Source organism: Balaenoptera borealis (assembly GCF_965194805.1).
Source record: "Balaenoptera borealis genome assembly, chromosome: 2".
Classification (NCBI taxonomy): domain Eukaryota; kingdom Metazoa; phylum Chordata; class Mammalia; order Artiodactyla; family Balaenopteridae; genus Balaenoptera; species Balaenoptera borealis.
The window spans coordinates 177553896-177569344 of record NC_138867.1 but is presented as its reverse complement, the minus strand read 5'-3'; the positions used below and the strand labels follow the sequence as shown (position 1 = coordinate 177569344).

The 15449-nt window shown below is 59.2% G+C and overlaps 1 protein-coding gene across 12 annotated transcripts in view; it reads left to right on the top strand.

Annotated features, from left to right (window-relative positions):
- The window catches only part of SMARCA4 (SWI/SNF related BAF chromatin remodeling complex subunit ATPase 4), an 87421-nt gene that overhangs the window by 49756 nt on the left and 22216 nt on the right, over nt 1–15449 (top strand). For 8 of the 12 annotated variants that reach the window (XM_082380168.1, XM_082380167.1, XM_082380170.1 and 5 more), the window contains 12 exons: nt 232–342; nt 2117–2359; nt 3763–3876; nt 4595–4702; nt 5817–5903; nt 6710–6756; nt 7837–8003; nt 10715–10878; nt 13488–13715; nt 13967–14065; nt 14323–14400; nt 15187–15405. In XM_082380168.1, coding sequence (XP_082236294.1) covers nt 232–342; nt 2117–2359; nt 3763–3876; nt 4595–4702; nt 5817–5903; nt 6710–6756; nt 7837–8003; nt 10715–10878; nt 13488–13715; nt 13967–14065; nt 14323–14400; nt 15187–15405 — 1665 coding nt within the window. The remainder of the gene's footprint in view (nt 1–231; nt 343–2116; nt 2360–3762; nt 3877–4594; nt 4703–5816; nt 5904–6709; nt 6757–7836; nt 8004–10714; nt 10879–13487; nt 13716–13966; nt 14066–14322; nt 14401–15186; nt 15406–15449) is intronic. The other 4 variants (XM_082380174.1, XM_082380171.1, XM_082380173.1 and 1 more) reach the window with 2 other exon arrangements.

Genomic DNA, 15449 nt, shown 5'->3' with positions numbered 1-15449 from the left:
GGAGGCCTGAGATGGGGACCCGGGAAGAGGAGGGTGTGGGAAGCGGAGCTGGTCGACCATCAGGAGTGGGGCCGACGGAGGTGCAGGCAGCAAGCCTCCCAGGGGCCTGGGCCGCCCAGGACCCACACTCCTCTCTCCGCTCCCCACACTTGGCCCTCTGTCCTTGCCGGGGTGAGGGGCCAGGACCCGGGGCCCAGAGGCTGAGGTGCGCGTGTCTTCTCTCCCTCACAGGGCTCTCCAGCAGCCAGACGTGCTTTCGTCCCCCAGCTCCGGAGCGGCAAGTTCAACGTCTTGCTGACGACGTACGAGTACATCATTAAAGACAAGCACATCCTTGCAAAGGTAGCGTGTCTGCCTGTAAAACAAGCCAGCCCAGGCCGTCGCGTGCTGTCAGGGAGCCCGTGATCCAGCCCAGGATTGTCGCAAGTGTGTCACGCTTCCCATCTTCTCAAAGCCCCCGAAGACATTTCTCAGTGATTCCCCCGCATATGTGTAAAAAGACAGCTGCTCTGTGTGTGCGAACAGCCCCGGTCGAGGTGACCTTGGGCTTGCCTCTCCGACCATCTGTCCCCAGGCTGGCCCTGGGCCACGTCCAGAGACTGGCTCCGTCTACGCAACATGTGGACTGGCTCCTCTCGGGCCTTCTGCCCGAAGAGCCTGGCCACACACGGTGACTCTCGACCCACCTGTCTTGCCTGCTGTGTCCCTGGCAGGGCTGTGGTGAGGCCCCCCTTGTCTCCACCTGTCTCTAGAGGCCTCAGACCTCCCTCCCTGGTGGCCGTGTCTCCCTACCGCAGCCTACAGGAAAGTGGCCCACGAAGCAGGAGGGACTTGGCATCCAGGTCCAAGCACTCTGATGTCCTGTGTGTTCTGTCAGCCTCGGACCGCTGGCTTGGTGCATTCAGTGGGGGCTGTGTACGCGGGGGCAGCCTCTTAGCTGACACAGTTGTGAAGGCAGCTCTAGTTGGGCCATCAGGGAATTACCGAGAATAAACCATGACCCAGATATGAGACAGGCACCATCCCTCGCCTACAAAAAGCTCTTTTCCCGGTTTGGGAAGGCGTTGAGCCAGAAGGTGCTGCATCTGGCCTCACTAACCATGTAGGGGATTAAGTCAAGTGGTAGAGTTTTTGACCCAGTGGGTAGAGGAGATGTTTACATGTTGCCACACCTGTCGGCCTTGGTCGTACTGATGACATGTGGTGCTTGATGTGTATCTCTGAGCTACAGATAAGGAAACGGGGGCCCAGGGAGCTGGTGTCCAGTTTGCAGGCTCACCCTTCTGACCCAGTACAAAACCAGGCCCATCCCAAGCATGAGAACGGGGCTCTGAAAATCCTGTGTTTGTCTGACAGTGGCTTTAATTAACGTAAACCCCCTGCCATGGGGGTTCCTTGTGGGAAATGGCTGCTAGGCCCCTCCCCCAGTCGGTTCTGCCCTTTTCGTCTGGGACACCTGACGTGCAGTTCCTCAGCCAGGCTGTACCAAAGAAGCCAAAGCCAGAGTGGCTCTGAAGCTCGTCGCAGTCACACATAAATAGGGATTTACACCTGTGGCTCCCGCCTGCAGGCTCACACTCATGGTTAGAATCGGCATCTAGCCTGTGTCCACCAGCCGTGTGGCCACTGACAGGCTCTGGGGCGCAGCCGGGGCCCCCAGAGCGCACACCTGTGCTGAACTCACCTGTGCTGCTCCTGCCTTAGAGCTCCCGCCTGCTGACTGGAAATGCACCCGTTGCTGAACCAAGTCCCCTGAAGACCCCACCCCTGAGGGCCTCTGATCAGCAGGGGGGTTGTTACTTGGGGTGTTTTTCCGTGTCATGTACTAGCATACATAATTTTCTCGGGAAACCAAAGTACTTTTCTGCCCCTGGATTTGTTCACCCAGTCGCAGGTCACAGCCGTGTCTCCCTGTCCGCGTGTCCGTCTTCGCCCCCTGCTTTACAGAGGCTGCGGTGTGAGCTGGTCCCTCGTCAGGGGCTGCTGTTGGGCTCACGTTCTCCAGCTCAGCAGGCCGTTCTGCCCAGAGCCTTCTTGCCTAATGGCCATGAGGTCCTCACCCAGGTGGGCAGCCCCGCTGCCTGGCCTCCCCTGACCTCCTGCTCTCGGCCCGCAGATCCGTTGGAAGTACATGATCGTGGACGAAGGCCACCGCATGAAGAACCACCACTGCAAGCTGACGCAGGTCCTCAACACGCACTACGTGGCCCCCCGCCGCCTGCTGCTGACGGGCACGCCCCTGCAGAACAAGCTCCCTGAGCTCTGGGCGCTCCTCAACTTCCTGCTGCCCACCATCTTCAAGAGCTGCAGCACCTTCGAGCAGTGGTTCAACGCGCCCTTTGCCATGACTGGGGAAAAGGTGGGTGTGCAGCCGGCCACGTGGTGGCGGGGAGGTGGAGTGGGGAGCCATGAGCCTCGGCCAGGAGCAGCTCCGAGGACCCTCCAAGTTGATGGTCCCGGCCCAGGTGGCTTCCCTGGGTCGCTGTGGGTTGAGTGCCCACCACAGCCGGCCCAGCCAAGTGCAGGGCAGCCCTGGCACCAAAAGACCTCAGAGGAGAAGGGCAGAGAAATCCCAGGGGATGCTCGGGGCTTCCCTGACCCTGTGCCCCAGGCACAGGGAGGGGACGGCGAGTAATATGGCCCTGAGGTGTGAAGGTGCAGCTGGAGGGCCTGAGGAGAGTTTAATTTTCACCCTGAGGGCAGAGGGTAGCTCGGATGGTTTCAGTGAAAGGAGCAACATGGTCAGATTCTGTCCCTTTTGTTTTTAAAGAGGGCTGTGGGTTGTGGCCGGTGTCTCTCAATGTCTGCGTGGCTGGGAGTGGCGTTGTTGGTGTGTCTGTGACCACAGCGTTTTCTGTTGAAGGAGGTTAGCGGCCTTAGCCTGGTGACCGAGGAGGTGGGCTTAACAATGGGCGTCACCGCCCACGGCAGCCGTGCCCCAGCTCACTTGTTTCCAGTTAGCGGATTTTCCTTAGGCAGGTCTGGGGCAGCTGTTCCTCAGCTCTTACGGGGGGCTCTGTCAGCACCATCCATGGGGCCCCGCCTCCTTGGTACCGGCTGAGGCAGAAGCCCTCCTGAAGGAGAAACTGAGGCCTTTCCAAGGATCCTACAATAAAGGAGCCCCCAGTTTTCAGATTCCCAGGGACCCCCCCCACCTCCAAGAGCTGAGGAAGAAATGCTCTGGTTTCACGTATTTTCAAGTTGAGCAAAAGCTCTGCCCAAAGGGACCCAGAGAAGAAAAGTTCAGATGTCATCTTTTCACTTAAAAAAAATTTTTTTAATTCACATTTTTATCAGAGTAGCAGGCCCCCTGGGAGAGCAGCATTTCTTTCCGTCCGTCCCACCCAGGCCAAATTGAGAGTTGATTTGGGCTTCCAGTGACAGAGCCTTCTTGGAGCACCCCCCCAGTTACACCACACGCTCTATCCGTGTGGCCCCCGCAGTGCTGTCCAGATTTCGTTTGGACGTGTTGGCAGGATTCCAGGCACGTGGGTTTGTTACTCTTGGGGAAGCGATGCCGTGTGCTGCCGTGTTTCATAGTGCCCTGGGGCCTTGGCTTCCGTGTCCCAGGACTTCCATGGAAGGTCTTAGATCCTTGCAGTTTTCCAGAGGAAGCGGTTGCCCTGCCAGGCTCCTGTGAAGCTTAGGGCAGTCCGAAAAGGAGGTGCTGAGCACAGGGTGACTCCAGGTGGCCCTTCCCTGCATCCCTGTCCCCTCCTGTGGAGGTAACGCTTGGTTGGCGTGTCTCGTTGGGGCTGCCAGGTGGACCTGAACGAGGAGGAAACCATTCTCATCATCCGTCGTCTCCACAAAGTGCTGCGGCCCTTCCTGCTCCGGCGGCTCAAGAAGGAAGTCGAGGCTCAGTTACCTGAAAAGGTACCACGTTTAGTTGTTTTCTTTTTGGCCGCGCTGTACAGCTTGCGGGATCTTAGTTCCCCGACGAGGGATCGAACCCTGGCATCCCGGTAGTGGAAGCGCCGAGTCCTAACCACTGGACCACCAGGGAATTCCACGTACCATGTTTGTTTTGAGCGGAAGTCCCAATGCAACGTCGTCCAGGGGGCCTCCCTGGGGTGGACCCAGTCGGGTGGCTCCCCTGGGTCCCAGGCCTGGCCCTGGTCTGGCCTCGGCATTCAGGAGTCGATCCCGCCTGGGGTTGGCCACTCGCCCTCACTGGGTCTCTCAAGTGGAAGGCAGGTGTGCTAAGTTAGAGCACTAAGTCCCCCCAGGGCCCCCTCCCCTCTCCCCTGGGTGGGCTTGGGGTCCCTGGCCAGTTGCCCCTCCAGTCACACTTGCCCTTTGTTTCTTGGTCGGCTGTGGGCAGGCCTTTGGAAGGTAGCCGAGTTGCCCCATCTGGCCCAGGAAGCCCCCCCCACATTTCTCTGCCCTGGTGCGTCTGCCACATCCCATCTCCCCTCATCCCCCTGGGTATGGGGTCTCCTCACAGTCACCCCTGTGTGCCCTGATCAGAGCACACATCCCAGGGCCCAGGATGCCTCTGAGAGGTTGGGCAGTCAGACACGGGCCCAGGCTGGGCGTTGGGCTCCGGGACCCTCGGCTCCAGTTCCGGCTGACGGCGGCGTGTGCCCTGCAGGTGGAGTACGTCATCAAGTGCGACATGTCCGCGCTGCAGCGCGTGCTTTACCGGCACATGCAGGCCAAGGGGGTGCTGCTCACCGATGGCTCTGAGAAGGATAAGAAGGTTGGCCCGGGGCCCCCCCTTCCCCCCCGGGTGTCCACGGCAGGCGCTCTGGGGGCCGCTGGGTGCGGGGCTTGTGCACAGTGTAAGCAGCAGGCTCTCGCCTCCTGGGAGGTGATAGTCGTGGCCGAGGCCCCATCTGCTCGTGGTCCCGAGGGTGTTGACTGGGCCTGGTTTAAACCACAGCTGGTGTGGATGGGTCCAGTCCATACGGCTGAGGGGGCAGAGGCTGATGGCCCGTTTCCAGGGAGGCCCCCGAGCCTCCCCGTCAGCAGTCTGGGGTCCTCTGCTCGTGAAGTGCTCTCTCCCGTGGATGCGTCAGTCGGCAGTGGGGGGCCCAGCACGGACCCCAGCCGTTAGAATATTCTAGGGAGTCCCGCCTTTCCGGCTGGGAAAGAGCCTCAACAGCCAGGGCCATTGAGTCCGTTTACCTTGTCATTACGTGGCGTTGGGGTGACGTTAGTTTACGGTGGAGAGGAGTGGGGGCTGGGCAGGCTGCTGCCTTCTGGGCCCCTCTGAGGCCCTGGGCCCTGCCACCCCTGCTCCCCTCACCAGGACTGCAGTTGTCCTCCCAGGTCCCTCACTTCTGCCCCCGCTGCCTCGGGCTTGGCCCTGCCACCCCATTTTCTCTTCCAGATGTTTCATTTGGGCCCTTTCTTACCCGAGCTGTTGCAGCACCCTGTTTCCTCGTTTCCTTTTTGGCCCACGGCACCCACCCCGGCATCCTTCCTTCACCCCACAGCCAGACATCTTCCTAAGCCGTCTGGCTGCAGCCCCGCCCCGGGGACTCCCCCCAGTGCCCACAGAGCTGGCCTCACAAAGGGTTTGCGATCCACCCTCAGCTCTTTGCCAGTCATGTTTCCCCTGCGTCCCGCCGGCCCCTCCTCACCCTCCACCCTCTACCCTCCACCCTCCAGGGTGCCAGGGGGTCTCCACTTCCCCCAGCGCTGGCTTCATGCTGGCTTCAGGCCTCTGAGCCCCGACAGGAGCCAGCTGCACACGCCCCGTCTCCTCTGCCACAAGCCACAGCTCCTCCCACATCCTTCTTCCACGCCTCCTCCGCCCCACCCCACCCTGGGACAAGACCGATTTGGGAGCCTCTCTTCTGCCTCCTCAGGGCAAAGGTGGCACCAAGACCCTGATGAACACCATCATGCAGCTGAGGAAGATCTGCAACCACCCGTACATGTTCCAGCACATCGAGGTGAGGCCCAGGGCCGGGGCGGCAGGCCCAGCGGCACCCGGAGCTCGTGGGCCTCAGGCCTGCACAGGGCCCTGCTCTCAGAGGGGTCTGTCTGCGCCTAGCCCCTAGACAGAGCTAGGTCGCTTCTCTCTGGCAACTTTAGAGAAAAAAAGCTTGTAAGGTTTAGGCTAGACGATGCTTGTGCATTTGTCTGTTTATGGATGTTTTGTTTGCAAGCGCTCGTATATTGTAAAGAATCCAAACTGTAGGGAAATATGCAAGAGAAATGAAAATCCCACCTCAGATAACCGCCGAAGCCTTCGGAGGCTGTTCTTTGGAGTCGTTTCTCCTCCGGTGGGGTTGTGCTGCCCCTGCTTGGTGGTTACTAGCCTTCCCCACTTGGTGACACATGGGGCCATCCTGGGCAGAGCATGGAGAGCAGCGTCCCTCTTCATGACGGCTCTGGCCATGACCTTCTGGGCCCCAGTACCCTTGGGAGTCTGGGTGCTTGCTTCTGAAAAGCACACATATGTCCATACATTCTGGCATAAAGTTCCGGGGTCATGCCAGAGGCCCCTGGGGTTCCATTTCAGCTCACCAAGTGTGGTCTCAGGCACGCGCTGTCCTTGGCGCGCTTCCTTCCGTGGTTAAGAGTGTTAGGTCATTACGGGAGGGATGTCAGTGGGATAGAAAAGCTGTGTTCAGCATCTGTGTGTGGCCTTGGGGCCGCTATGGGCCATCGCTGAGCACGGGTGGGAGGGCTCGGAGGCGTGGGGCCTGGCCGCCTTTTCCTGCCCCGCACTGACCCGCCTCTCATTCCATCGCAGGAGTCCTTTTCCGAGCACCTTGGATTTACCGGTGGCATCGTCCAAGGGTGAGAATCTTCCTAGCTTAACAGGGTGGGCAGACCATCTGTGTGCCAGTATTTCTCTCTTTGGTTGGCTTTATTTCTGTTGTTATACTGGTCTAATTCCAAAGGCAGTATATTCCTGGCAGAAAACTTTGAAAACATAGATGAACCCAAAGAAGAGAATAAAAATTCTCCACTTTGAGAGGTGACCAGACCTGGCTTCCAGGCCCCAACTCTGGGCTCTGTGACCTGTGACAGCTTTCCTAACCACTCTGAGCCTAAACTCTGCCCACCAACAGAGGGATACTCTTTATACAGTGCGCCACGCACCTTGCTCTGGGGGTGTTTTCTCCAGCGTTGTTTATAAAGCGCAGCCCAGGCATCGTTCAGCCCTGGTGTTGGACACAAATGCTGCCTCAAGGTTTCACCGTTAAAACATTCTTAACGCTAAAGCCACCATTATTTCTCTGGGATAGTAAACTATTTCCTAGAGCAGAGGCACCGAATGAAAGGGCAAAAGATTCTTTAGCTGTGTAGTTCTTTATACCAAATTGCATAATGGGGTCCCACAGACCTGGGTTTGAGCCCGGCCCTGGCAGGTCAGCAGCCGTGTCACACTGTCCCCCAGCCTCAGTTTCCACATCTGTAAACCAGGAGCAAATGACGGAAGTTGCAGTGGCCCTTAGCCCTGTGTGTGGCGCAGTGTGGGCACTCTCCCCTGTGAGCCTCTGCTCTTGGAAGGTTCTTAAACAGGAGGCCTGGCTTCCCGGGGCAGCCCCTGTCCACGCCCATTGTCCCAGTATCTTTACTAATAACTAGCACCTTCTCTCGCTCTTACAAGTATCCAAGTTGGTCAGTAATTTCATGACCGAGTTTATTTTAGTTGGGTTGAAATGGCTTTGCTGAAACTTTGGTGGGGGGAGGGGGGCGGGCGCGGGGGTAGTCTGCCAAGGAAGCACTTGTGTGCCCCCGAGCCTGGTGGCCAGCCTGCCTAGGCCGGCTCAGGTAGCCTGGGCATGGGAGCGCACGTCCTCCTTGGCCCGCCTGCAGGGCGCTGTGGTTCACGTGGTGTGTGTGTCTTTCCCCACCCCCTCCACTCCGCAGGCTGGACCTGTACCGAGCCTCGGGGAAATTCGAGCTGCTCGACAGAATTCTTCCCAAACTCCGGGCCACCAACCATAAAGTGCTGCTGTTCTGTCAGATGACCTCCCTCATGACGATCATGGAAGACTATTTTGCGTATCGCGGCTTTAAATACCTCAGGCTCGACGGTGAGTACGACCGGGAGAGAGACGTTTGTTAAAGGGCGGCCTCGTTATCCACTGCTGCCAAAGCTTCTCTAGGTCTAGCGGCAGGAGCGGGCATAGCGGCTCACTCAGTGACACAGGCTTGCGGGAATGGGAGGGAGGGCCCTGGGAGTATCATGGCTGGATCTCCTGAATGTGAGGCTTACGGTGTTTGCACCAGAACGCTGCGTCCAGTGGTTAAGGGTTGCTCTACGGTCCTGTTATGGTGGGAAGTGACAGAAACCCATATCCTGTGGGCGTAAGGAAGGAAACCTTGATAGACTCACATAACTGAACCTCAAGGGTTGGCTTGCTTCGGGCACAGCTGGATCCAGGTGCCCAGATGGTGTTAAGAGGGGCTTTTCTGGAGCTCTTGGCTCTCTTGTCCTCCATTTTGGCTTCATTCTTAGCCGTCCCCTCCGGGCTTTCCTTCCACCTGCTCAGTGTCCCGAACAGAGAAGCAGCTTGTCTTTTCGCCCGGGGGTCTGGGGGTGAACTTTCATTAGGCTGCTGTGAGCGACAGGCTCTTCTCTCCACTGCCTGGGTGGCTCTGGAGCTGGAATCGGGCCCGTTCGTGCCGGAACCATGCGCACTGAGAGAAGCAGGAAAGGGAGGGAGGGAGGGAGGGAGGGAGGGAAACCGATGCTGCAGGGGTGATAGCGGCGAGTTTCCTGGGAACAGCACTTGACTGTGACCACATGCACTCATAAGGAGCCCTGTTTCTGCCTTGTTCCCAGCACGCAGGAGCTCCGGGGAGGAGGGAGCTGAGTGAGATGCTGACAGTGCGCAGGGCCCGTGCGCTGACACGTGGCAACTGACCGGGAAGACCCTAGAGGGAGCCCCCCACCCTCTGTCAGATGGAGTGAGTGGGGCTCTCGAGAAAAATGGACTTGGGGGCCTCCAGGGTCAACACAGTTAAGAAGTGTGGGGTAAAGCACACGTCTCAGAGCCTTTGTCTAAGCTCGTTGCTATGTGCATCCATGGCCAGACACCCCAGACCTCTTTGCCCCCATTGTGTCTTTCACGGTACATCTTGTGGAACTGTGGTGTTTTTCAGACCGTGGACCCGTGGTTGCTGGGCGGATCTGTCTGTCGGTCTCTGCCCTCCCCACTCGCACCCAGAACCTTTGCTGCATCCCTATCTTGCCTTCCTTCGGCCTGTTCTTGGAATTCTGTCCAGGGCGACCTTTGCAAACACAGCTGTGGTCAGGTCCTCCCTCAAACCTCCCTCCTTCAGGTGCTTCCCACGGCTTGGAAGGCCTGCATGGCCAGGCTCACCTCGCCCTCCCCCTGCGTGCTGACCTCCCCAGTGACCTCTCCGTCCTTCAGGGGCTGAGCCTTCATGCGTGCTGCTCCTTGTCTGTGTCACTGCCCCGACCCCTGGAGGACAGGCCGAACGTGAAGAGCGTGTTCCCACCCACCCCAGCACCCATCCATTTGCGCCCCCCACTTTTTTTTTCCTCCATGATGAGAGTCCTCTATGTAGGATGAGGACTTTTGTTTGCTTGGCTGTGGCTGCATCTCTAGGCACCTTATGTGGTCACTGCCACATGAGCGGAAACTCTGGGAAGGAAGGGCAAAGGGGGGGGGCTTCCCTGGCAGTCCAGTGGTTAGGACTCCGCTCTTCCACTACAGGGGCCCAGGGTCAATCCACGGTTGGGGAGCTAAGGTCCCGTGTGCTACACGGTGCAGCCAGAACGGCAAGGGTGGGGGCTCGGTGGCACGTGGAGTGGAACCTTCTGCTGTCAGAATGCCGAGAGTGAGGGTGCAGGCCGGGCATCTGGGAGCGGCCCCTCCACCTGGGCCTGCCTCAGCCCCTCCTTGGAATTGGGGCGGCCCAGGCGCCAGTGGGCATCAGGCCTCCATGCTGTTCATCGTGACGTGTAGGCGAGTGGCTAGAAGCAACACCAAAAATGACACCTGCTTTCCCAGAGGCACCTCTGCCCCTCAGGCTGGCAGTAGCCTGCGGAGCTTAGATGCCCCTCTGAGGGTCATGATGCTGAGGATCTTGTCCTGGGCCGTCACATTAGAGTCCCTGTGGCTCCATGAAGAGGGGAGCCGTCCTGCCCAGAGGGAAACAAGTCTCCATTGTAAGCCCCCCGTGTGCTCGCCTGTAGGTGATTCCCTTTGTGAATGGAGAAAACCCATCACAGTAGGACGGAGGCAGGCGCCAGTCCTCTGGCCAGTTGTTCACTACCGTAGCAGCCCCGTCTGCCCACCTGGAGACCCTGCGTGGGTTTGGGGGTCCGGTGTTAACAGTGTTGCTGCAGTGTCTCCCGCCACCCCCTGGACCCCTGGGCAGGGCAGGTGGTGACGACTCGCAGGGCAGCCCCATTGCCTGGGTGTCTGCTGGGTGCCGGGCACGGTGCTCCAGCACCCGCCCACTTAGTTCCCACAGCAGCCCCGATTTACACGGAGGAGACACAGGGGGCCCCTTGGGGCTCGTTTTCTTCTCCTTGGGTGGGAGGACTGGCGGTCAGTAGCGTCGCCATAAATCTGAGTTGTTCGCCAGTCACCACTCACGGCCACGTGTTGAGCGAGTGTGGCCATGGCTTGGGGGGCCCGAGTTGGACAGCTGTGGACGCTATACCTGCTCCCTGATGTAGGTGTTCCTCTGTCTCCTCAGCACCACCGCCCGCCCCCCCTCCCCCTGCCACGGTCACCTTGCTAACCCCGCTTTCCCCACCCCCCGGCAGGAACCACGAAAGCGGAGGACCGGGGCATGCTGCTGAAGACCTTCAACGAGCCCGGCTCCGAGTACTTCATCTTCCTGCTCAGCACCCGGGCTGGGGGGCTGGGTCTGAACCTCCAGTCAGCCGACACTGTGATCATATTCGACAGTGACTGGAACCCCCACCAGGTAACAGCTCTCAGGCCCCCTAGGGGGAGGGGCTCGAAGCCTCGGGGAGACCATGCCCACTAGCATGAGTGCTGCTGGCCTCTTGACATTCTCCTGGAGTCCCGGAGGCCCCTGGAGAGAAGCCCAGAGAGCAGTTACTTTCCTGTTTCTCAAAACAAAACTAGTTTTGTGCTCTGATTATGAAAAAATTCATATTCTGTTGTTATTTAAAAAAAAAAAATCCTGGGAATTCCCTGGTGGTCCGGTGGTTAGGACTCTGTGCTCTCACTGCAGAGGGCCTGGGTTCAATCCCTGGTCGGGGAACTAAGATCCCACAAGCCACATGGCACAGCCAAAACAAAAACAAAAAAAATTCTGGTGTCACGTAAATGTGCAAAGAAAGCGGAAAATGCCCCAGTCCTATCAGCTGGCAGTAATGGTCACTGTTTTAGTCATGCAGGTCCTTCCTGGCCATGTTCTGGCCCAGCTCTCATGCTGGCGCCTCTTAAAACCACACTGGGGCATACTTTGTGTGCTCTGTGCACTGCTGCCCTTGTTTCTTATCCACACACCCTGCACAGGGCTCCATGCCTGTAGATAACAGGGATGTGGTATTTTATAGACGCAGTAGTTTTTTGTTTGTTTTTATAAATTTATTTTATTTATTTATTTTTTGGCTGCATTGGGTCTTTGTTGCTGCACCAGGCTTTCTCTAGTTGCGGCGAGCGGGGGCTACTCTTCGTTGCGGTGTGCAGTTCTCTCATTGTGGTGGCTTCTCTTTGTTTCAGAGCATGGGCTCTAGGCGTGCGGGCTTCAGTAGTTGTGGCGTGCGGGCTCAGTAGTTGTGGCTCGTGGGCTCTGGAGCGCAGGCTCAGTAGTTGCGACGCACGGGCTTAGTTGCTCCGCGGCATGTGGGGTCTTCCCGGACCAGGGATCGAACCCGTGTCCCCTGCACTGGCAGGCGGATTCTTAACAACTGCACCTCCAGGGAAGCCCTGGTACAGTAGTTTTAAAGTAAGTGTTTACCTCTTACGTCTTACTATAAAAGTAGTAATTTTTTTAAATGCAAATACCAATAAGTGAAAGTAACAAATTAAAGAGTCCATTTTTCCCCTTCCCCACCAACCCCGCTCTTCTCCGAGCCAGCATCTACCCATGTACACACATATGTTCTGGGTTTGACATGAACACGGCATGTTCCAGCACGTGTCTCTTCCCGCCAGCAGCTGGTGTGTTCATGTCTCCATGCAAGCACACGGGGGCTCTCCCCAGCCGCCAGCTGTCCTGGCGTATGGTGGCCCCAGGATTTTTGACTCAAACCCCAGTTGGCAGACGTCCGGGTTTTCTGTTCCCCTCGGGGAGCCCTCTTGTCCCTCTCTTGGAGCACCGGCCAGGCCGAGCCTGCGAGGCGGGATTGCTCGGTCCACAGGCCTGTCCCTTCACGTTCTGGTTGGTTCTGCCACAGTGGCCTCCAGCAGGCTGCCCCAGCTTTCACTCCTGTTGACGGTGTGAGCGAGCCCTTCTCCACAGCCCAGCAGAGCTGGTTATCGGTGTGTGAGCCACGGGCGCCTGACAGACGAGTGCCTGGGGTGGTTGCTGCGCCAGCCTGGGGTGTGGCTCCCGCCCGGACCTCGGTGACTGGCCTGTGTCCTGAGAGGTGGTCCGAGTGTGCTTCCCCCACCCACAGGCTGTCGGGGGGAGAGACCCCCGTGGAGCCCTGTCCTCCTCCACACCCGGGGGGCATCAGAGGTCATGAAGCACACTGCAGAGCCAGGAATCACGCCGGCTGAGCTGCGGGGCAGGGGTGGGGGTATGAACCGTGGACACAAGGCACGCCTGTTCCCACCAGGTGTGGCCTCTGCCGCCCCCGTGAGGTGCAGATCTGGAGGTCAGCCCCACACAGCTACAGGCCCCAGACACAGGATCTCATAGCCCCTCCTGGGTCTACGCTGGGCGTGATGATACAGCGTTGGCGCCACGCCTACCACTTTATGGGCGCTTGCTCCACACCAGGCACTGGCCTGAGCACCCGATGCCTGTTGGCTCCTCTCACACACTATAGCCACGAGAGGGGCTGGTGTCAGCAGAGTGTATCCTGAGGCTCCGAGAGGTGGGGCCTGGGCCCGGCTTGCATGGTAAGGAAGTAGCAGGGCCTCCAATCAAACCAGGCATCAACGTGGTGCTGCCCAGCTTTGGCGTCATTCTGTAAACAGTGCCCTCACCGTGATACAGCCACGCCAAGCCAGGCCCTGCCCGGGGCAGCCAAGGGGGCCTGTGCAGCTGTGAGAGGAGCTGCTGGGGTATGACCCACTGGGGTGGCCCTCTACAACTGCACTTTCTTCCTGAGTATCCGTCAGATCCCAGTGAAGGTAGAAAGTGACGCTTCTGCAGGAATTTGGGGTGAAGTCATCCCGGCACGGGCTCTGGGTCTTGTTCTGGAGCTTCTGGCTGTGGTGGGCAGAACAGCCAGGCAGGCACCCGAGAACTGGAAGGCCCCTGCCTTTCCCAGCGGCATCCAGTGATCTACTGTCCCTTAACGAATTTAAAGAGATTGTTTGAAAAAAAATAAAAATTAAAAATTAAAAAAAAAAAATAGCTTGTTTGGGGCTGACCGGCATCTCTCTCCCCAGGACCTGCAAGCGCAGGACCGTGCCCACCGCATCGGGCAGCAGAACGAGGTGCGCGTGCTCCGCCTCTGCACGGTCAACAGCGTGGAAGAGAAGATCCTGGCCGCGGCCAAGTACAAGCTCAACGTCGACCAGAAGGTGATCCAGGCCGGCATGTTCGACCAGAAGTCCTCCAGCCACGAGAGGCGCGCTTTCCTCCAGGCCATCCTCGAGCACGAGGAGCAGGACGAGGTGAGGGCAGCGCCAGCCCCGACCCCCTCCCCGGCGTGAGTGGTGGACGCATGAGCGGCTTTCATTTTTGTTTTTTTACCTTTTTTGCACTCTTATTTTTTTTGCATCCCTTTGGAGTAAAGGGAGTGTGGGCTGAAAGGAAAGAGGATGAGTACTTGCTTTTTCTTTGAAGTGGTTTTTTTTTTCTAAACTGCTGGTGAAAGATGCCGGATTGACAGCCCTGGAGACTGAAGTCCTCTATTTATCCACAGAGCAGACACTGCAGCACGGGCAGCGGCAGTGCCAGCTTCGCCCACACTGCCCCTCCGCCAGCGGGCGTCAACCCCGACTTGGAGGAGCCACCTCTAAAGGTGAGAGGGGTAGTTCAGTCTCCATGCCCATTCAATCCTCGGCTTCTCGGCTGAGATGGCCAGCAAGGGCCCTGATCCCACGGAGCGTGCGTGTGCGTGTGCGTGTGCGTCTCTCGCTGCCGTGTGGGTCCCCATCCACCGCAGCCGGACTGGGACCGCCAGCTCATTTCCCATGGACCGCCGCCGCTCGCCTCCGAGCCCGGCCGCCTCCCACCCCGGCCTCCCCGCACTCCAACTAAACGTGTGACATCTTGTAGGAAGAAGACGAGGTGCCTGACGACGAGACGGTGAACCAGATGATTGCCCGGCACGAGGAAGAGTTCGACCTGTTCATGGTGAGCGCCGCAGGCACTCGGGCCCTGCGCACCCTCAGGGGCTTGGTTCCCCGCCTGTGTGAACCGCGTGCAGTGGGGCTCACACGCCTCCTCCCCCGCCCCCTGCCCCCTTCCCTGCTGACACCGAACAGAGCAAAAGGTCTCAGTGACGGTGGCATCCCCGGCGGGTACCCAGCCCTCAGGGTGGCCCCTCCATGGCTCCTAACTGACCCATCTTTGTTCCGTGGCCTCCTAAGTGTGTCGTAGGGATGGCGGGACACACATACACACCCAGCCCTGCTCCAGTTTATGGTCCTCCGTCCGGCCAATGCCTGTTGTCCTTGAGGCTCCCTTTCAGAGGGAGTCACACTGTCCAAGACTGAGGGGCTGGCGAGGGCCTCGGTCTCAGATGCCCTGTTGCCCCTCGTGGGCACGGAATCGGGGGGAATTGGGGGCGCCCTCGGCCCCAGCAGGCCTGTGCCTTCCGCTGAGCCTGTATCGCCTCAGTGGGGCAGGGGAGCCGCTGCCCCGTTTCAGCCCCCGTTCCAGCCCCCGTTCCGCCCCCTTCCTGTCCTTTCCAGTTCTCTCTGCCCCCGAAGCAGAGCCCCAGCCAAGGTCTGACACGGCAGCCCGGCCAGCTCGGCCACCGCACGACCAAGCTGCTGTTTAACTACCGCTGCAGCGATGGTCCCGAGGCAGGGAAGCAGCCCCCGGTCAGGGTGCCCCCGCGTGTGCCCACTGGCCATCTCCTCTGTCCCCTCTGTGCTGACGCCTGTCCCTCTGTCCCTGCCGCCCCGCACCCCACAGCGCATGGACCTGGACCGCAGGCGCGAGGAGGCCCGCAACCCCAAGCGGAAGCCACGCCTGATGGAGGAGGATGAGCTCCCCTCGTGGATCATCAAGGACGACGCAGAGGTGGAGCGGCTGACCTGCGAGGAGGAGGAGGAGAAGATGTTCGGCCGCGGCTCCCGCCACCGCAAGGAGGTGGACTACAGCGACTCGCTGACGGAGAAGCAGTGGCTCAAGGTACATGCCAGAGAGGGCCGCGGGCGGGGCTCGGGCAGCGCAGG